General features: G+C 39.1%; 1 protein-coding gene across 1 annotated transcript in view; it reads left to right on the top strand.

Annotated features, from left to right (window-relative positions):
• CRIM1 (cysteine rich transmembrane BMP regulator 1) overlaps positions 1-23270 on the top strand; it is a 615863-nt gene that overhangs the window by 415477 nt on the left and 177116 nt on the right. Inside the window, exon 8 of the mRNA XM_018565709.1 lies at positions 172-369. Within this exon, the coding sequence (XP_018421211.1) occupies positions 172-369 (198 nt within the window). The remainder of the gene's footprint in view (positions 1-171; positions 370-23270) is intronic.

Below are 23270 nucleotides of genomic sequence, written 5' to 3'. Positions count from 1 at the left end.
ATTTTTCTTGGTATTTGTTATATAACATATTTGCATAATTTGTCTACTTAAACTAGCATTAACTCTAAAAACAGCCCTGGGTGAAAAAAATATACTATATGACAGAATCTTTGTTATGATCATATGGGTAGTATTTCAGTGAAATTATATCAGAGTTTTGGTTTCCTACAGATCCTGTTTTCCCAGTGCATGATCCTGCTGGTTGTTATGCTAATGGACAGATAAGAAGTCATGGTGATCGCTGGAGAGAAGATGACTGCACCTTCTGCCAGTGCATTAATGGAGAACCTCACTGTGTGGCCACGGCATGTGGACAAAGCTGTCTTAAACCAGTGAAAGTGCCTGGCGAGTGCTGCCCAGTGTGTGAAGGTATGGCATTAACACAATGTCTGGGAATAAGATTTAAAGTGAACCTATTCTGTCCCCAATGTGTATAAACTGTTAAAGTGCCAGAACCCTCTTGAAAGTACCTGTGGGTTGAGATTAAGCCCCACTTCCCATTCAGTTGACACATAAACCCAGCAAGGTATTGTTAAACACAAGATTTTCTAGATATGTATATTGAACTCTTATAAACCCACAATGTCAGAAGTATACCCTTCAATGTTTGTTTGTTTGTTTTTTGTGAATTGTTTTGTTTGTCTTATAGTTTCTCTCTATCCATACCAATGTTTATTTGGGTTAAATGTTGTGCCTGCACTTTGTGGGTGTGTGTTTTTTATCATTGTATATAGGTTTCAGGGATGTTTATTCTGTAAGTATCTGAGGAAGGGCATACTTCGTTTGAAACATTATGCTTTGTAAAAGTAATGCATCTATAAATGTCCTGCATTGGCAAAGGTCAGGTTTAGTTAAAGAGCAAACATTACCTTCCCAAACAGTGTACCTGGTAAACATATACCACTTATGACTTTATATAACAAAAACAAATGATTAAAAGCTGTGCCAGAAAAATTGCCCCTCTTAACCAGAAGCAATAAATGCTTTTAATGCAGTGTGAAATGACTGGATGCCCTTTAACCTTGTGCTGCTTATTTTATGCTACTGCCTGCATCTGAGAGTCAAGGTGTGTTACTGAAAAATACACTGAAGGCTGATTTAGAAATGTTCCTGAAGACAACAAACAGCAGACATTGCAGCTTTAACCAGTTTTTAGAAAACTGATTTGTGGTCAGAGTCCGTGGAATGTTCACTGCAAACAGAATCTGTATTTATAAATTGCATACAAGTGTGTTTTTAAAAGGATTTGCTTTCTTTAAATGTAACTTTTACCTAACACTTCCTTTTCCATGATAAGTTGAAATGAGTCATATTTTAGAGCCTCCTGTAGGATAGTGAAAAAATATAAATAATGCACAGTTTTTTCTAATAATAATGGAGACAACCTCTAAAAATAATCATAAGTGGACTGTAAATAAAAATATAAGTGTATTCTACAGGAATTAAAAAATATCTGGCTTGGTTGCACATTTGAAACTATTTTATTTTCCTTGAAGTCTGTTGGGTTTTTCTAATACCAGGAGCTGTGTTTGAAAGTTATCTATTGTATTTTGTACACTTTAACATTAACAAAGGAAAACATGCTATTATGCTAAAGAAAGCCAAGGTGTTGGTAAGTACAGTTTTCTGCACCATGAAAAGGTACTTGGAAACAGGAGGTAACTGTGATAGGAATGAGTCTGACAAACCCATAGCCACAACAGAATCAGAAGACAGGTTTCTGAGAGGCAACACAAGCGTGGTTGGTGGTTATATCTGGAAAAGGTGACTACATTGATGATAATTTGTGCTATGATTTAATTCCTTCTAGGGTTGCACCAATACTTTTCAGATACCAGTGCCGATACTCTGCATTTTCAGAACTGCCAGAGTTTCAGCAGTTGCAGCTGGGACCTGGCTCTTGCGCTCCACCACTGTCCTGAAATTAATAGTCGATATTGTTTTAGAAAAACTGACACATGACAATAGACAAAAATGTATCAGTACTTGTAATTAGCAAGTAGCAGTACTTGTTCTTGCAAAAATGGTATTGGTGCATACCTTTATATTTATAAAAACAAAATCATACATTAAAACAGAGATGTACAAATCCCAGGAGCTCCATGTGCTCCTTACAAATGACAGCTGCTTCCTAACTTTGTAATTTTTCTCTAGTCTAGTTTTTGAGCTCGAAAAGTATCTGTACATGTACTTGTACTTGTATCGAGTATGGTACTTGGTATCGGTGCATCTCTACACAGTACATTAAAGTCCAATGTTGGGCACAATTAACTTCCTGAAATTTATAGTAAGTTGTAGAGGCCCTTTGCTGTAAATCTGTATGCCATAACCAGATCTGACTCCTTCCTGCAAATCTTCAGTATACCTCAGGGTGGAAGTCCAGCTCCCAGTGATCTTCTGTGCCTACTGCAGCTGTAGCGCTGCAGGTGTCATGGAGCTGAACGTCCCTGTCCCGCTCTGTGGTGTGGTTTGCTTTGTGAGCACTTACTGAATACTTACTTATTTTTAAACTATGTATAAGTAAGTGAGCCCTTGCCCTTGGATTTACTTTGGATTGTTTATCTGTACTGAAGTGTGATCTTTTGTAGGGCTACTTAAAAACTCCCCCCCCCGGCCGCCCCTCATTCCCCCTGTATTAAATTAAATCTCGGAGGAATTGTTTCCTAATTTTCCTTAATACAAACTTTTGATCTTTTTTGAGGGCAAGTATGGACTATTATCTTTCCAAATAGATCAGAGACTACTGGAATCACTGACTGTACTTGTCCAAATTGTTTCTATTTTAGAACAATAGTTCAACTTCCAATACTTGAATAAGTTTGGTAGCTAAATTTTCATCTAATATTAGTTGGGACAGAGCACTTCATGATATGGCAATCTGTATATTAGATTTTGGATGACTTCATAGATTCAGCAGCGGTTTTGCAAGCCCACCGTCCTCTTAATAGCATAGGTTTATTGAGAGAAGGAACTGATGAAGTATGATAGTGTTCTTCTCATTACATTTAATGGATTGTAATATTATCAAAGAAAAAGGGGAGGAGGTAAAAAGCAGTTCTAAATGGGATGTTCAATGTCTTATCATTAAATATGTAAATTACTATCTTCTTAGTTGATGTCAAAATAAGTGTAGCAAGCAGTACAGAATAAAAACTTTGGTTACAGGCATGAATTTAGTGCGTTGTGGTTTTATGGCTATAGGTCCACTTTAAATGAATGTGTATCTTTTTGTTCCCCTTGGTGTAGTAATCTTCCAGGCATTTCCTGACAGTTATTTGTTTCAGAAAGATATTCCATGTGAGTAGAACCTGCAGCACACTTCTGCTGGAGGGCAGTGGCATATCTGAAAGAGTTTAATGGCTTCTATAGAGGTGCATAGCATTAATCAAATATGCTTAAGATGACAATACATTATGCTAAAATAGCAGTGTTTTTAAACTGCTCAGGCTTCCTCAAATCTTACTGAAAGATATGAGAGATATCAAGTGTTCGAAGAGTCATTTAACAGTGATTGAAGATGGTACAAGTTGCTGAGAGCTATTTATATCTTTGACTTAGACTGTATGACGGCTGAAAGATACATCACGCTGTCTGCTTGAATGTGTTTCCTCTCAGTGTACCAAGTGAGGATAATATATTGAGTCACTTGTACCCATTTACCTTGGATCACCTCAACTTGACGAGCTCTTTTTTTTCTGTACGTTTAGAAGAAAACTTCATATACTTATTATAAAACAATGATATAAGAAGTAAAATTATGATTTCTCCCTTAGTTCCATTCTGAGATAGAGATTGCAGGTTCAAAATAATATAATATAGGATATGCATTAGCTTAGTTGGTTAGAGATAAATAATGTTTGTTTAGTTTAATTGATTTTTTCTTTTCTTTAATTAGAATTTTTAAATAATAACTTCACCACCTGGACTTCTCCAGGATGCCATCTGGGTTTTTAGGAATATGGTGGGCAGTTGCATCAATAAGATGAGCAAGATCATAACCCCATGGATGTGTAGTAATGTGTGTTCATTTCCCGCTGCACTAGATAATTTCTAAATTCCACAGTCACGTGAAGCACAATGCTGCCATTAATATGGTGGCTGATAACACTAAACCAATGAGCAGTAAAAGCTTTTAAGGTGTCGCCTATGGTCAATTTTTGGTATGGTAGTTTTTTTTTGCAATTTTGCAGGTGCAGACAATTTTAAGGCATGACATGTTTGGTGTCTGTTTACCCGTCGTAACCCTGTCTTTTATATTTTACCCAAGAATATAGTAACAAATAAAAACCCCAGTGGTGATTAAATACCACCAAAATAAAGCTCTATCTGTCCCCAAAAAATGGTGTAAAATTTATTTCAGTACAGCATTGCATGACGGAATAAATGTCAGTCAAAATACTGCAGTGCTGAATACTGAAAAATGGCATGGCCAGGAAGGGGGTAAACACCTGGTCTTTAAGTGGTTAAGTATACTGTTAAATAGTGCCCTCTCACTTTGGTGGTTATTGTAGAAATGCCCATTGGCGGTCAGTGTAGATCTGTGACCTTACATTGATGAGGCATGTAGCAACAGCTTGAAAGCTACTGAGTCCCTAGATGGTTAGCATTCATCTATTTAAATTTGCTAATTTTATGGAAAAGTGAATGTATGGTACTTTCCTATGATCAAGATCAGCAGGAGAGGTGAATCACATATATGTTTCTAATGGCAAGGTCACATGAGTGCTTTTCATCATGCCAGTGATTTATTTTCAGTGTAGAGTCCACTCATGCAGTTTTCAAACTGAGCTGATAACTGCTTCATCATCACAGCATGATTATCAATGAGAAACCCTTTGATGCTATTGTACATTATTGAAGGGTAGTTATGTTTATAAAAAATAATTTTTATCTGAGATTCCCATACTTTGAACATATATTCTTTAGTGCTCCCTTCAGTTTCATAGTTCTCAAAGAAAACTTTGGAATGCATTCTTTGTAAATGCAAGAACAAGTACTGTTTTCCTAACCATAGCTTTTGTTGATCTGCAGTTTATGTATAAAGCCCATAAACAAGCCTTGTTCAGATTCAAGGGGTGGTTTATTAAGGGAGATGTTAGATGGTATATTCAGAAGAAACCTGCACAGATGGAAGTATGAAGACTTCCACTGTTGACCTATCTTCTACAATGCTGGTTGTCTGACTACCATGCTGATTTAATGGCTTCAGAACTTTCTAAATTACTGACCTGAAGCAAGTGTACAGATCAGGATGACTGTATTTAGTCTTAATTATTATTATTATTTTTTCCAAGTTTTATACATCTTCTGCTTCTTCTCATATAGTAGCAAAATAGTGATCACCTCCTCACAAACAATAAAAAGTCCATATTGTATTATATATTGTTAAAAATCTGTAAGGGCCACCCATTAGCTGTGCCCATGCATTCACTGGTATTCTCTACAAATCCAAGGATGAAAAATCACTCCAATATAAGCAAGCAACAGATGTTCAGTTCTGTGACTGCAATGCTCAGATCTCATTCTTCTCAAAATTGTATGGAGACTTTGTGTTTCATCTATTTGCTATGCACAAGTACTTATCTGCATCTTAATGGTTCACATGCTGGGGGCTTGCTAGTGTAAATCCCCAGAAAAATGTGTTTCTTTTGGTTTTGTTCAGAACATCCTTTATAGGAAAGGAGAGCTCCACCCCCAAGTACAGGTGAAACATGAACCCAGTGATTGCTAAGCTGATTTAAAAACACCATTTAACCAGTTGACATCCGCGGTGTTAAACCCCCTTCCCATCCAGGCCATTTTTCAGTATTCAGCGCTGCGGTATTTTGACTGACATTTATTCCGTCATGCAACGCTGTACTGAAATGAATTTTATACCCTTTTTTGGGGACAGATAGAGCTTTCTTTTGGTGGTATTTTTTTTACCACTGGGGTTTTTATTTTTTACTATATTAAGGAAAAATTACCGAAATTTTTAAAAAAAAAACAGTTTCCCCTATATTACCAATTGCATTGGTCGGGTCTCTTCTGCCCGTGTGTGCCCGCTAGGGGGCGCGCGCGAGCAGAAAAAAAATGCCGCCTGGCGACGGCAACACGCCAATGCTGCAGTGCCGTCCGTCCGTTTTTTACAACGGGCGGACGGCAAGTGGTTAATAGGGATGCACAGATACTTTTTGAGTACCAGTGCAGATACTTGGCATTTTCATGAGAAATACCGGGGTTGCAGCGGTTGCAGCTGGGACCTGGCTCTGGCGCTCCACCACTGTCCTGAAATCATTAGTCTGTATTGTTTTAGGAAAACTGTCACATGACAATAAACAAAAATGTATCAGTACTCGTACTTGTAAGTACTTGTCAAGTACCAGTACTCGTACTCGCAAAACTGGTATCTGTGCATCCCTTTATTTATATTTATAAAAACAAAATCATACATTAAAACATAGATGTACAAATCCCAGGAGCTCCATGTGCTCCTTACACATGTCAGCTGCCTCCTAATTTTTGAATTTTTCTCTAGTCTAGTGTTGGAGCTCAAAAGTATCGGTACATGTACTCGTACTTGGTATCTGTGCAACCCTAGTGGTTAATATAAAACATGTCAGGCGGGCGGAACATAAGCATCACCCGCCTGCCAAGATACCCACAGAGAGAGAAAGAAGGGAAGAAATATTTCATGTTGGTTAGCATCTCCTCAATCAAATTAGACCCATATAAAGTACAATTGTTTTCCAAGGGCTTGTCATTTGCCCCAATGTATCATTTGTTATCTTTAAATCTAGGGATGCACCGAAATTTCAGCTGCTGACACATTTCGGCCGAAAATGGCACTTTTGGCAAATTGCCTGAAAATGCAGCCGGAAATTCAGTGTATCCCTAGCTTTTCTCCTCCCTGCTGGGTGCTGGTCTGTGTGCCTTCTGATGCGGCCGGCGCCCAGCAGGGCGGAGACCAGCTTTCAAGAGCCCGAGCGGCTGGTGACAGCTGTCAGAATGCCGAGCGGTGCGGGGAGATGACAGCTGTTCTTGTTACAAGAGATGGAGCTCTCTTCCTGCACCTCCCGGCTCCGCCTCCTATGTCAGGATGCCTAGCGGTGTGGGGCAGTGACAGCTGTCATTGTTAAAGGAGGCGGAGCTCTCCTCCTGCACCACCTTGCTCCGCCCCCTGTGTCAAGATGGAGAGCTGTGAGTTAAGGAGAGCCTTGTGATCTGGCATAGCAGGCGGAGCTGTTCTCCCCCCTGATTGAAAGACTGCCATATGACAGCTGTCCCTAAGCCACATGCGCTTAACCATGATAATACCGCTGTTAAAACATGACAGAGAGGTGGATGCTTATTTATGTAGCACCAGTTAAAAATGGTGCTCTGTTTACTGCTTGTGTGCACCAGGTACACACACAATGCCTGGGTTCACACTGTCATCAGACAGCACAGATCATAGGCAAAATACACAGAGCCAAACAGAGTGTCTTTGTGCCTTGTGATGGCCAGTCACAGCAATCACAGATGTGCTGTATCTAGTGCACCATTACCAAGGTCCATGTTTTAACCACCTCGATCATGAAATTCTGTTTCTGTGATTTAACCTAATTATCTATTAAAAGATCTATCAAATGTTCCAAACAGGAATTTCTTTGACCAGAATTTTACTGGTGTATGACCAGCTTTAGGGGAATTCATAGTATACTTACCCTTAGTGAAATGCAGGGCTGACATTGCTGATCTTGTGATAATACTCGCTGCATTATTGTTCTGTTAAACCACTGGCCCCAGAATATTTCAGCATATCAGTTAGAAAAAGGTGAAAGTCCTCTGCACACTGGTTTCAGGTCAGTTTCTTAAATTACTTAAATGAGAACTATGAGGTTATTGCTTTCCACTCACCTCATAGTTCTCTCCGACCTGTGACAATGAGACTGTCACAGGTCGGCTCAGTAGATCGGGAGGTGAGCGAACACATACCGGCGTTCACTCACTTCTCGATCCTGTGCCGGCAGAGAGCCGTGACAGGGGAGGGGCTGGATTCCCCTCTCCCCGCTCCGCTCCGCCAGCGCTGACTGGAGGAACGGACGGGGGAGGGGGCGGGTACAGCTGGCTCTGCCTCTAGATAGGCAGAGCCAGCTGTCAGTCACGCAGCTGGGCGGATCTCGACATCGATGTCGGGATCCGCTCCGGCTGCGGTGTCTCAGTATACTGTGAGCTGTAGCTCGCGGTATACTGAGCCTAGGGTGACGGGAGGATGCTAGTTTGTGTCCTACCGTTACCCTAAGGAGAACTATGGGGAAAAGCCCTGACCCCATAGTTCTCCTTTAAGCCAGGTGGTGGCAACCAGGCAACTAGCATGCTAATAGGCAGACATTTGTAATGGCAGCCTCCATGTTTTTTTTCATCTAATGCAAACCAAAAAATAAATAATAATACTTTGACATTTATTAAATTTGTATTTTACTACATGAAAGGAAATGAAAAGATGATGACAAAATTAACTTAGTAATTCCAAGTCACTCCTGGCGATGCAAAACTAGACATATTTATTATATAGCATTAGATGTATGATTTACAGCAAGAAACATGTCCCCCCAGGGGAAATCAAGGTAATCTTGTCTGGCTTATAGTTCTCTTTAAATTTACCAATAACTGTTACTATGGTGACAACAAGCATTGCAAATGATTTACTAATATATTGTATAAAAGGAGTTAAGGGTGCTAGTAGACCTAGGGGTTATTGTCAGGCTGTAAGATACAGTGTATCCTAAATACAGCTAATAAACATTAAGCAGGTGATTGACGATACCACATGTCCATTATATTATGATGTCTGTGTACCAAAGAGAAGGCCAAATTACCCTACAGGGTTCTTTTATTGCTGTTTTGCATAAAGAAGAACACTGTCAGCCTGAAGCAAACACAGTAGCAGCGGTAAAGTCAGACAGAAAAGTATAGAATGCTTACTGTACTCTTAGTTTATAACTGCCTAGACTTTATACCTGCTAGCAGTTTTAAATTTTAAAGTGACAGAGTAAATTTAACAAGATATATATATATATATAATGTTTAAGATCAAGCATGTAAAATATAAAATCCACATAAACATTTCTTTAGAATAGGCCCATTGTGAGGGTTAGTGTGAGGCTGCCATTGCTGGGCTGTTGTTAAGATTCTAGCCACCTGGCTGTCATATTGATCCTCCATGTCATTACTCTGAATCACTGACCAGCTACAAGTGTATATATCAGGACTCCTGACCCTTCATAACAGCTGGTCAACTATTATTTTCAGGGGGAGGTCTGCAATGGTAAAGTAAATGCCTTTCCAGTATGGTAAGCTCTACCATAATATCTGAAAACATATACTTGGTGATTCTGACATGAGAGTTCCTATTCAGGCACTTCCTGATATGGAGTGACAGCTGTCTTCCAATTGTTCTTCTGCGTTTATACCCTATCTCATGTTCCTACCCTTTCTCAAGTGGCTGTGCTGACACCTATTGCACAGGCATGGTCCAATGTTTTCACTTACATGAAGCCAGTCCAGACCAATTGCGTGCAGCTGACAATGAAGAGAGTGCACATAGAAAGTAGTGGCTAAAAAGAGCTTTGGGGAGATCAATAGAAATGAACTGCAAAAATGGTGAAAACGCAGAAAACAAGCCATGATAGTGGTTTGATACACTGGTCTGTAGCAAACTAAATGCTATCCAGTTAGGGTTTAAATCTACTTTAAAGCAGAACTTTATTCAATAATAAGATAGTCTGATGTCTATCATCATTTCCTCTGAGCCCAGGTCGTCCTTGACCCAGCCTACTCTATGACTTGAAAGTGAAGGAGCAGCACATTGATAAACTAATCTGTCAATCTGCTTCATCCTTCCATCAGCATCCTTCTTGTCAGCACTTGAACTGATTGGCTCTCTGTCCGGCCTTTTCCTCTCACACCCCGGTCTGCTATACAGGGCCTGCAAGAGCCCGAGGCCTGGACAATTCCAGGTACTTACACTACTTGCATTTTAAAAAAAATACATTTAATAATGCATTATTGAGAATAGAGCTTCTACAATGTGTGTCTTTTTATATCTGCCCAAAGTTCAACTATAAGATGAGGGGGTAAGAATCTTATGTTAAGCTCAACTGCCCCTAAAAATCTACCTCCTGATTTAAGTGAATAGTGCATAGGACACCACAGGTTGCCTAGGCCTCTTCTTACAGTAGTTGCAGAGCAGTGAATGAGATGTGAAAAAGCAAGGATAGTATAATAAGTATTCATTGAATTTTATGTTTGGCTTTGAGCATTTTATATATTAGTTACTTTTCATTGCATTTTTCAGTTAATGACCCTGGGAAGAAGAAAAAATCCAAATATGTGAAGTATGACTGTGGAAAACATTTAGTCAGCCTTGGAATGATATGAATGTTTTTCCAGGGAGCTTAAGTAAACATGAATCAAATGGCTTGGAGGGCAGGGTTAACTCTTTTTGGACTGCAGACAGAACTCAGACAAGTACTTAAAAGTTAACATAAGGTTATTAATCCGTTTTGCAGCTGGAGGGGATGACAACATATCGCTCAGTAGCCTGTTTGCTGGCGTTTGTATTAAGTTTCTTCATACTGTTGGGCTCTGTTGCCCCTAGCAGAAGTGTTTGGTATCTACACTAGAGGAGTCATATATGCAGGATGAATTATAGGTATGCGTAGAAACATGTGGTACCCCCAGAAAGAAACGAGCCTGAAAGTGATAACTATCAGTTATGGCACGATTGCCAAATTGTACGAGGTAGAGGAAGGGCTGGCAGCAAATTTTAGACTGTAGAAAACTAGCAATTGAGTTGCTAATAGGGTTGAATTTTCAACCAGTTGTTCAACATTTGACAATCTTTTGTAAGTGGTAAAAGTTTGTGATCATTGTTCTTGTGATGATCCACCACACCTCCCATAAAGGTAAGAAGTCACCTGTGAAAGTTCTGCACCTTATCTGACAGTATGAGGGGAATGTATTTATTTCAATTTTAAAAACTAGAGCAGCTTCAGCTTCTCTCTTTCTTTTGCAAATCTTAACTGAACAAAAGAGAGAAGCTGAATGGTTGCCATGCACATCTGCTCCAGTTTTGATAAATCCCCCCCAATGTGTATATGGCTAGACCATAAAATGGTATCAGTTTACATGTTATAGAAAATTATGTCATATGATGAGGGCATCTGCTAGTGTATGCATTTATTTTCTTGCTAGCCCAATCCTAATATTTGATTCTGGACACCTGAAATGTAGTCAGCTTTTTCCACATCCCATTCAGCCACAGCTACTAATAATCATTCTGCTAGTGTAAAAGCATATCTCTATGTCTTGTCTGAAGTCACAGTCTCAGGGGCTTTGCTGGTGTTCACACTTGTCTGCTTACCTGAAATGTTGTTTCAGGTAGAAATCCCATGCATTACTATGAGCAGATGCCTGACATATGTGTGCTGTAACAAACATGTTTTTAAAAACTAGAAAATACAACTTTGTTATGAAGTAACACTTGTTAAGCAGACTCCTTTAATTGAATTGTAATGACTATAAAAACGTATGTCTACATGTTTTTATCACAGCAAAATGTATAATATCTATTCTTTAATATTGTGACACCACTTTGAAAAAATGCTCGACCATGTACATTGCACATGCAGTAATGCATATCAGAACCACTTTATGCATAGATGTGAAAAGGTGTGGCCAATTTGAATGAAGTTTAAAAGTGCTTAGTTGAGAAGCATCTTGACTCCTAAGCCTACATGCTGTAGCCCTTTATATGCTTATATCACAGCCATCATACCCACCTTATATGCTTAAATGACTGAACCATAAGTCCAATAAAAGTGCAGATGTTATTCCTTAATAACGATAATTAGTATACAGTTGCATTGAGGATGAATTGTTCTATAATGGAGGATGCCATCTATTAAAAGAAAATAACCTTCAACACCAAGTGCTGAATAACATCTTTTTTATGTCTGCATTTTGCAGCATTTTCTATTACTGTATGAATGTTTTTGGTTTTTGAAAAGCCTGTGTTTTTTTGCTACCTATAATGTGCTAAGGATACTGAAAGGATATGGTCACTCTGCGGAATTACTGCATGATAATCAAATCTAAGGATATATTATCCACCTTAGGAGCAAAATGACTTGTAATAAATAATACAATATATTACTATTAGTAACTGGGTGTACCCTGATGTTTTGTAACAAATGTACATAAATTGTTGCTTGTTTAGACTGAGGGAAGACAGATCACTCATTGGTATTGGGATGACAACCTGTAGATGACTATTTAAGGGTTCATAAGTGTATATGACTGTAGCTGGCTTATATAATTGTTCATCCTTGATGCAACTGTATACTAAGGATCTTTATTAAGAATTTACATCTTCACTGTTTATTGTTAATGTTTATTATACAACCAACTAAGATATACACATTCATAGTATGTAGAGTGGGTACATGTAGGTCTTATGAACACTTAACCATTGGGTCACTGTCATGTGACAACTTCACAATTCAGAAGAACCCACACGTTTTACTGAAATAACTTGAAACTGATCAAAGTAATTGGCAATCATCATTGTTTAATACGAATTAGACTTTGCTTTAGATTTTTGATTCCAAAGAATGTTTTAAATAGAAAACCAAATATAAATAGGATGGACAAAAATGATGAAACACTTAACCTAATATATTGCACAATCTTTAGAGGCAATCACTGAAAACAAGTGCCCTGCACAGATTTCAGGGCACCCTGTGCTGGACACCGCAAAGCAACCCCATAACATAACCAAGCCTCTTCCATGCTACACAGAAGGTATAGCGCGCTTTTCTTTAAACTTCATTTTTTCATCTGTGGACATTAAGCTGATGTGACTTGCCAAAAAAGCTCCAGTTTTGTCTCCTTTGACTCTTGTGTCAGTACACATTTTAGCAAATTACACTCTCTGGCTTTTAAAAGGTTTTCTTTCAATAGTGGAGTCTTATTCCTTTGAGCCCAGAGTTGCTCAAAAAGCAATCGGACACTGCTGTACCTTTGAGTTCAGCTTGTATCTCCTTGAACGTTTTCATTGGCATTGGTTAACATTAGTTCTATATGTCTGTTGAATCAGGGATCCATTTTTCCCTTGCTGTTGTAAGCATTTCTAAAGACGCACAATATATAGGGTAAAGCTTATTTATTTCGGGATTTTCCATGGTTTTTAATACCATTGTATACAATTGTTTTAAAAGCATGCAGCTCCATTTTTTTTTTAAGTCCAGAATTGAATTTTAAACCAATTGATAGTTTCTTATATAAGCAGACTGATGTTTTAAACACACAGTAAACATGCAGTTTTAAATGAACCGCTAAGCAGCCTTTAGCTATCCAAACACTAAGTTTCACTGTGTTTTCTGGTGCAAAACACCCAAACCTTGGTTGCCCATTGAAGGCTAAAGGACCTTTGAGGCCAAGCTACATGCACTGAAAAAAATACTAAAGGAGCTCTGAGGTAATTTTTAGAGCTACTTATGAAGGGCAGGTTCACACCATTTTCCGGACCAGATTTGGTCCGGAAAATGGTGTGAACTTGCCCGCAGTTCCAGTGCATTCCAGACCAGACAAAATGATGCATGCAGTATTTTTCTGGTCTGGTCTGGAACGGACTGCGCTGGTGTGAACAGAGGCCAGAAATAGCATAGGGATACATTAGGATGCATTTTGGATCTGGAAACAATCTGGTCTGGTCTGGAAATGATGTGGTGTGAATGGGTCCAAATTAATTTCAAATTTCAAAGTGGAGTCTCCCCAGCTATGGAAATAAGATCAGATACATATTTTGGAACTAAGGCATTTTTGTTAAAAGCGGAAAATCGTTTGGATGCTCCTCATATATTTCAATTTCAGTTTTTCCAGTTTAGACTTCCGTGGCAACTAGTGAAACACAAATAGATAAAATAAAAGCTATTGAGTCAGTCGTCATTTTAAATGGTAATCTGGATAAATAATAACCTATGTCAGCAAAATGTTATGCGACATGTATATATGTATGTGAAGAGTTAGCACCTTTGTACAGTTTAAAAACGTATTTTTTCCATCAGCCCATCCAGATGAAATACATTGAACGGAAATGAAAATCACCTTAGCAACCAGACACTTCTATTTACATGAGGAGCATTTCTGCAATATGATCAGCAGTAGAATATCAGAATATTTTGGTGTGGAGAATATACATGCAGGGAGGATGTGTGAGGAATAGATGGTGATAAATGTGGAAATATAAACAATTGTGTCTGTCTGAAATGTAAATTGTTAACATTCAGTAAAGGGTTAGGAACACAGCTGCAAAACTATATGTTTCCTGGTTTTAAATAGAATCACTTATATGCAGGATGCATTTAAGCTCAGTTTTAGCTAACTGTTACCTTTATCCTGGTGATTGTGTGTCACAGGGATAAGGAGCGATGGAACTCTCCAATGGCAACAGATACAAAAAACAAAGAGTATCTCTCTCTTCAAAAAGTGAGAACCTCTTTAAAGTGGACCTTTACACTAAAAAATCAGATTCTACCAATGCATCCCTCTATGTAAGATGATTAATAATAACATAGACATGTCAGGTATAAATGCTGTGATTTTGAAATACTTACACTTGCAGAACATTCACCTCCTCCTTTGAAAGTGCAAAAGCACTTCAGTTTGCCAAAACAATGCACACTGGGATTGCCTTGTCACCAGCATTGCTGGGGAATCTCATCTGTAATCTCATGAGATCTCAGGGAAAGGCATTTTTCTCCCCTGAGATGATATGCATGGTCACATGTTCTAGTCACATGTGCCACAAGTCCAGGAAGTGAAAGGAGAGCTAGTAATCTGCCCTTGATAAACATGGACACTGTCAGAAGACTGGGGAAGAAAAGAGGCAGGGGTGTGGAAAAAAAACAAAACCTATTTGTCCAAGGACTAAAGCAGGGGCCCGATCTACCTGTCCCGCCTGACAATCTGCTGTCCTGATACAAATTTTTTTTAACCAAAACTGTATTTAGCAGTGCTTAGAAGCGCTTCTCATTTGTCAGCGCTGTCAGGTGGCCGTGCTGACCAACGAGTGCTTGCAATTTGCGAGTGGAATTCAGAATACATGGAAAAGGTACAGATAGTACATGCAAAATGTAACCATCATAAAACATCCCAATTTTGGTGCAAAAGTGGAATTACACTTTAACTATAAGTTTAAGTAGGATTTAGCAATCCACATTTTATTGTACCCTTACACAAAATAAATGTGTCATCTGAAGATAAAACTGATTATAGCGAGGTAATTGAAGAACTGTTATGTATATAAATACCATTAGACACTTCCAGGCTGATTATTCATGCAAGAATAGTCAGTAGATGGGCTTTATGTTTCAGCGTATTGTTGATAAAAACTGGAGTAGTTTCCTCCGATTCAAACCTTTAGGGTAAAACTAATGTGGAAGCAACTCTAGCAAGGTTATTTACAAAAGGGTGAAGAGTTTGGAGAAGGCAGGAGAAATGAACAATCTAGGACAACATAGCTGAACTGAAAAGTGAGTTTAATTGGAGAAGTTTTCCAAATCAGCTGTTTTGGCCTAGATTGTTCATTTCTACCTTCTCCAAACTCTTCACCCTTTAGTGAATAGCCCTGTAGATTTTACTATATGGATAGGTCAACTATACAGTCTGTTGTTTGTTTAAATTTTAAATCACCTATGAGGCCTCATTCACACAGGGCTAATTGGGGAGTACACGTCTGTGCGGTGTGCACAACCGTATCGGGTCATTCCCGGGGTGCAGGGTGAATCCTGTCTGCGTTTGAGCACGGACTCCCAGACCCGCACGGATGTGCAGTTCGAGTGTGCGTATGACAGTGTACAGCCGCGTCCTCCCATAGGGAAGAACAGGCTGCTACACGCAGCACCTGTCCCTCCTGGGAATGGCCTGATAAGGGCGTGTGTGAATGACGCCTTAAAGGAGACTGAATAAAATGCTTGATTTTTTTTTTCTCTTTTCCAACTGTTTTCTATTCAGTAGCAGAAAAGCAGAAGTCATGATGAAGTTAGCTGAGCTGAATTTCAGTTGTCTGTCAATAGTCTGGCTTAAACACCGAAGGTCATTGGTGTCATGGTTACACATGATTTAGCACAGTTATACCCTCCTTTTATCCTGCACATCCCAAACAATCAACCGTAATGTTTGTCTTTCTGGTTGATGTGTTGGATACCGTCAAATACACTGGACATGAAGAGATTAACTTTTCAAGCTATTCACTAAAAACTGATCCTGACTGGGTCACACAAAAGTTCAGTACTTTTATGAGCCAAGATTAAAACGCCTAACAAGAATTGGATAAAGATGACAATATAGTTGGTTAAAGTGGAGTTGCCAAATAACCAACATGCTTCCCCACAATTATCCAAAAATCATTGGTTTAATCTTATATTCCATTCCAATTGATATCCTTTGCTGCCCTATATATTTAAAGCTGATTTTTATTCAGAATTCTGCCAGTGTTTCCTATTAGTGCACAGTGTATAGTACAGAGTTCAGCAGTGTGCACAGCTCTGTATTACACATCTTTCTCCAGCGTTTGCACAAGCGTCCTGATTTTACCCCCCACTATCTGTACTACATTTTCTGACCTCTCCCCCTTTAATGCTACATTATCTGGCACCATTCCCTCCCCTGCTATAAACTATATTGTCTGGCAGCTCCCCTATCCACTTTACATTTCCCGACACATTTTTCCCTATTCCGTCCGTGCTTCCAAACACGATCACGGGTAAAATAGCTGGGTGTCATGTATTGCAAAAAAGGCAATTGCGGCCTGAATTGTGCAGGACCGCGCGATCCCAGATCGTGTGGGTCTGCACCGGGCCTCAAGGTGAGAATGATCTTTTTCAACTATGGAATCATTTTTTGCCAACACAGGATGTTTTCCAAAAAATTTCTTGAAGTAGTGAGTTATGCATATGCCTGTTCAGTAATCATGTGGGCAAGTCATGCAAGTATTGGGTATAGAGACATCTGCCCTGTCTATGATCCTGTGGCATCAGTTGCACAAAATATTCAATTTAGCATGGTGCTTTGTTACTTCCCTTGATGTCTAATCATCCAATAGTGAACTGAACGCTGTGGTGTGAACTAGAGCCCAAAATACCATTGGAATACATTGGGTGCATGTTTGATGTTTTCTGTAACAACTCTGCTCTGCACTTGGTGTGAACAAGCCCTTATTGCATGGCTGCCCTCACTGTTCCCTCAGAAATCAAAGTGGATGTTTAATTTATTGACTTGACTTGACTGGGTATGGCTGCCACTCTGCACCAGGAAGCATGCACACCAAGGAAGTTACAGTTACAGTTTTTATGGCAGTAATTGTGTCATAAGTAGGGTCAAAAAGGACACAGTCATTTTATTCTGTAAGGAAACGGCCTGCCTAGGGCAGCCTGAAGCTAAAATACAGCCTTGCCTTTGAGCAGGAAGAGAGCTGAGAGCAAAGGAATCTCTCTGCTGAATTTCTAGTATAGGAAACTAGTAGGCCACCACAATCCACCACTAACTGAAATACTGCAGCTTTTTTTTAACCTTTTGGGCTTTTAAACATTAAGCAAGTTTGAATGTAGGCAGAGCACATGCTTAGGTGTGCATAAAGTTTGTGATTATTATCTTTCTTGCTTTGCTTTTTTTCTGTATAATTTCAACCATCTTTTGCTGCGAGACAGTAATTAAAAAGCAATATTTGTATTAATTATTAAGAGATTTTAGAAAGCCTTTAACTTGCTCATAATGCCTAGGGGACCATCAACTCTAAATTCTGCATGTATTTTTTGAATGGGTGTAATTTTTCATACCATAGTGTAAAGTAAAATGTTGTGTAGAAAAAAAGTCTGAAAATTTGGGCAAGTTTTGTGAAACATTCTCAAAGAGTAAGTTGCTCAGTCAAATAGCTTGATACATTCCCAGAGGCATTGATGTTGCCTGCTGTCACGGTCTGGGGACCAGGGCACTAGGGTATGTGAGCTCCGGGGTTTGAGGAGTTGGTAGGAGTCACAGACAGAAGGGGTATCTGGGATGTTGGTCACAGAGAGAGAGGAACTAAGGTCTGTGCCTTCGCAGGACGCACTAGAGGCGCAGAATCTAAGAAGGGCCAGGTATTCGACAGAGCCTCTAGTGGTGAGGATGATTGGCTGCTGAACACCTTCCAGGTTGCGGCCCTCTAGTGCACCAACACAGACGCAAAGGACTAGTCGAAGCACCTGGCAACTGGATACAAACAACAGGTAGGGAAGAAACTTGTAACCAAGAGGAGGAAGATAGGAACAGTAGCACATAATGAGAGAAAGAGAAAGTCACAAGCAAAAGGGGCAAAAGGCACATCAGAGTATACTGAAGAGGGTAGCTAAACCAGGACACTCAGGAAGGGTAAGTAGCTTAGAGGCACACCTAGGAGCAGGAAGGTGTAACATACAAAAGTAAGCAGGAGATGTGTGTTGCACATGCATACAAAGAAGCTGGATAACAGAGAGAAAAGTACATAAAGAAGCACAAAGGAATGTATGCACACAGGGGGTGTGCAGACAAGGACGAATCCAACACAGCCACAAGGTAAGAGAGGAGCACAGAAGTAACGGGGTGACAGCAAAGCATGGGAAGAAACTCTGGAAGGTAAGTGACGGAACTGGAGTACAAGAAAGCAAGTAAATAGGAGGAAGCAAACAGATAAAGGCTCGAGAGGGAAAACACAGTAGAAGTATAGAGAGACTCACAGCACACAGGTGAAAGCAATTAAGGTCTGCAGCAATATACTAAAGGTAACCACTGAAATACTATAGTAGGGGCGCAAGGAGCAAAGCAGGGGATAACGCCAAACAGGGATACCAGCTGGTACAGGCAAGCCAAAGGCACAAGGATCCAATAGTAAGCGCAGGGAATAAGATCCCAGGGATAGTTAGAGCCACAAGGGGTACGGAACAAGGCATAAGACTTGTTTTTGCACGGAGAGCAACAAGTGAGGAAGTCCTAAATAGGGGAGGAGGAAAGCAGATTGGCTGCAGGCTTGAGAGACACCATAGGCTGACAGCCCAGAACCATTGAGCAAAGCACAAATCCGGCACGGATTTCCAAATATTGTGACACCTGCTGAATGAGGCTGCCCTGGGTTTTATAAATTTCACATTATTTGAGCTGCTCCTGCTTGCCTGTCAATTTCATCTGATTCCCTTTCCCAGGTCTCATGTTTCCCTCTTCCGGCCCTTAATAGTTTTCCCCCCAAAACTGTCATGAACTAATCTCTTTTGAGTCAGCAATCAGTACTGTTATCACTTCAACCTCCAAATCCAACATGCCCATGATGGGTCTTGTCACATTCTGTCTCCTTCACTGAACTCTGGCAACCAGTTATATTTAGGTACAGGTCAAACCAGATACATTACCATGCATTCTTATGACAGGAGAGGTAGCTAGTCAGATGTAAGGTAGACAAAATGCAACAGCACCAGAACAAATTATTAAAAATGCCCAAGTGAGTGTACTTGTGGACCACAGCTGAATTCACCTGATTTGCAATATATGCCATACTTAAAGCCTGTCTCCAGGAAAAAAAAATATATATATATTTTTCCATGGAGATAGGTTTTAATGTATTCATTATGAATATAGTTTCAAAGTGCTTAAAATTAAGAGATGCTAGATACAAGCGACAAATCCTCTGTTTATTGATGCAAAATTAAGTTGTTCCTCTCACGCGTATCACCAATGTGGCTTATTCATAGAGGCCTTATAACCTCAGTGCCATATAAAGGTTCAGCTCTCCTAATGCTAATGAACCCATTTGTAGGTTTATATGAAAAGCTGCCTGAGAAAGAGAGGTGTTATTACCTGTGAGGGAGCCATGGCTTCGTTTAGCGGGGGTCGTGACGGCGCCCCCCCTCAGTCCTGCGCCCGGGGCAAGTGACCCCCCCGCACCCCTGGTTGTTACGCCACTGTGAGGAAGTATATATTTTTTTACTTACAGGAAGTGCCTGTGCCATGCATTTTGAACTGTATTCTTTCGAATGTGGGTCAGGATCCATATAGACCTTTGCAATTCATATATCTTTGATATACTGTATGTAGTTAATCTGTGATAGTGTCTTTTGTATTATTATGGCCATGTTCTACTAGCTTGGCTTTATACCTGTTTCTCTGATTAATTGTTTCAGAACATTGACATTTTATCACAGTGCCAAGCTTCTAAAACCTGGTAATAAATACCTTGTATCTTATGTGGTTTTGGTATTAGGAAGGGTTAACCACGTTTGCTCTAACCGCCTGCCACCCAGCACTTTAAGAGCATTGAAATAATTGAGTTGGTACTAGGACCGTAGGGATCGTGAAGCGTATCTGCAGAGACACTGTGACATTATTCTTATCACAGAGGGAAAAGTAATGGCTCTGTGTGACGTGTGACCTGGAGCCAGCTGCTTTATCTCCCGTGCTTTTGATGCAGAATTAGATTCATTGTGAACAGGCAATCTGTGCCCTAAAAAAGCCTTTTCATTTTCTTTCTTTTGACACAACGGGATAAAACTGAAGCACAGAGTGTCACCCAGAACAGGTCCTGAACCCTATATCTGGTAGCTCACTCTAGAGTGTCTTTATATACTTATTTTCTGATAAATGGGCTGTAGATTTCTTGATTTATATGCAGAATTATTTTCCTTAATACCATTTCATAAGTAAATTATGAATGCCAGGTTCAGAAGTGTAATGTGTAAACTGCTTCTAAGATGCTTCCTTTGTATCTGAGAACTCAATGGCAGGTTTTTACTCCAAGGTACTAGGTCAGTACTACAAAGCTCTCTATTCTCACATAACCAAGACATAGCAAAGCATCAACTCCTGTGAGTGCTGCGGTACATGTTGTTCCAAAGTCATCAGTACAAGTGTAACTATAAATATAGTAGATTGTATAGCCTTACAGTAGATATGCATAAATGTTAGATGCATGTTGTTCAAGAAAAAGGTTTAGAATAAGAGACAAAAAAATACATCAAAGATGTCCTCTAATTGTCCCCATAAATTCCAGGTGCTGATTTTCCTATGTTTTTAGTTGTCAATATTAAGCTAAGGTTGGCATTCCCATTCACAGCCTTTGGACACTTTTAACAGAAGGAATCATCTGATTTCTTCAGTCAACCTGAGGGAAGACTTGAGTTATGAATTATTTGGCTAATATGCATGGCAGTTGCTTCTACCATTGAACTGCTATAGATACAGAATGTTCTCCGAATTAAGAAATGTTAAATTACTGGTATACAGAAGTAAGGCATAATTAATTGCAGTTTGTGAAGCCTTTTCCTTGAAGGTGCCAATTATGTTAATGGCTCTTTATTATTTTGTCAGGCCTATGGGGACTTGTACTCAATCTATTAGTATAAGATTAGAATCGAGTAAGATTAAAATAGCTGAATAGCTCATTAAAAAATTACATTGCTTTTTAATAGCTCTAAAGGTTAGTGAAATTAAAGATAAAATGAATACTGTTTATTGAAAACACATTTAATAATAATAAATAAGAGAACATATTGGAGAACCAAATCATTTAATTGTTTTCAAATGTTTACACCTTAGTTTTGGCCGTGTGGAGTTCTACTTTGTTCATTCAGCAGTGACCCAGCAAGCTGCCATGAGTATGGCATCTCACTCGGCCCATGCCTCGAATTTGGTTTGGCGTCAAATGTGCCAAGGGAAAGGGGCAGATTACAATTCAGGTTAGCATTGGATGAGCCAGTGGGAGTCAGAACTTCTATCCAATTCTCAAACATTTGGGGCACTGTGATTATGTTACATGTTTCAATCTCTATGTGCTTAGAATCTACTGCCAACAAGTTAGAACTGCAGGATCCTGACAGAAGTACCTGGCACCCGTGTCGTTCCTGCTCTGTACAGGTGCAGTTTGTCACAAGATTGCACCTATTGCATCTTCTTACAATTTTCTTATAAGTTATCTGATCCCAGACTCCAGTTTTTTCATATGGGTTGGTAGCAGCATTGTGGTTGGCACTCTTGCATTGCAGCACTCAGGACTTGTTTTAAGTTCCTACAAGGGAAATTATTTGCATGGCATTTGTATGATCTCCTCTTATATAAATATAATATTTTGTTTCCCCATTTTAACAATCTTAAGTATTAGGACATATTGATTAAATCTTAGACTTTATACTATGATCTGACAATTGAAGGATCATTATCAGCCTATAAACAACTTTGTGCGTATAGTACAAAAGCACTATTTCTTTTTATGCATTACCAAGTTTTCACACTAAGTGGAACCACTGAGAATAATATCAAAAACACACAAATTTGCCTTTCCTTTGCTGTTTTTGTCTAGCATTTATCTGCTTTTTAATTCCTGTCTTATGGACAGAAGGTTTACTTGATATTGGTTGGCCAGGCTTAAGTGTGTTATTATTTATTGTTATCGGATTTAATATATTCACTGCTTTTGCACTAGTGACTGGAGTGAGCCCACTAATTACCCCTTTAATAATTTCCTCTTTATTATTTGATTTTATTGTAGGGTTATTATAACTTAAATTTAGTATTTTTATTCCCTCCCCCCCATTATCTAGTTTAAAAGCTCCTCCAGTCTTTCTACCATTTTTGTTCTTGTGACTTATACATCATAGATATAACACATAGACAATGAAGTGCCTTACCTAATCTCTGAAGTTAAAGAGACTATTTGCAATTCGGAACCACTTTTTTTTTTTCATTAAACTGCATATTTGCATTTTAATACATTTATTTCAAATGGGTCAGTCTACATATTATTATTTTTTTTGGCTATGTGCAGATATGGGTGGCTTGTTATACCCTTCAGGAACCCCAGCTGTGAGTAATGGTCATGGGTGTTTGGAAATGTCAGCATCTATCCAAAACTGAAATATCAGTTTTCGTTAGACTGTTCCAATAACATTTATATTGGAGGAGGGGGTTTACTCAAATAGTAATCTTTTAAAAGTATACTTAAGTTAATACCTACAAGTCTCTGATTTCCTTGCACAAACTGCTAATGTTAAAGAACTCTGTCAGAATAAAACTTATCCCTTACAGTGGGGCTACACAATATGATACCCTTGAAACAACTCTGCCCATGAAACAACTACAAAACATCCCAAAATGTCCATATGCAACACTTTAAAAGCCTGTACAGGTCTTTAGTTTAGAGTAAACTGTGAACATTAGCCCTAGAATTATTGTTTTCATTCTGGCGCACG

Source organism: Nanorana parkeri, unplaced genomic scaffold, assembly GCF_000935625.1.
Source record: "Nanorana parkeri isolate BGI_ZX_2015 unplaced genomic scaffold, ASM93562v1 scaffold876, whole genome shotgun sequence".
Taxonomy (NCBI): domain Eukaryota; kingdom Metazoa; phylum Chordata; class Amphibia; order Anura; family Dicroglossidae; genus Nanorana; species Nanorana parkeri.
This window is presented reverse-complemented; position numbering and strand designations above follow the sequence as displayed.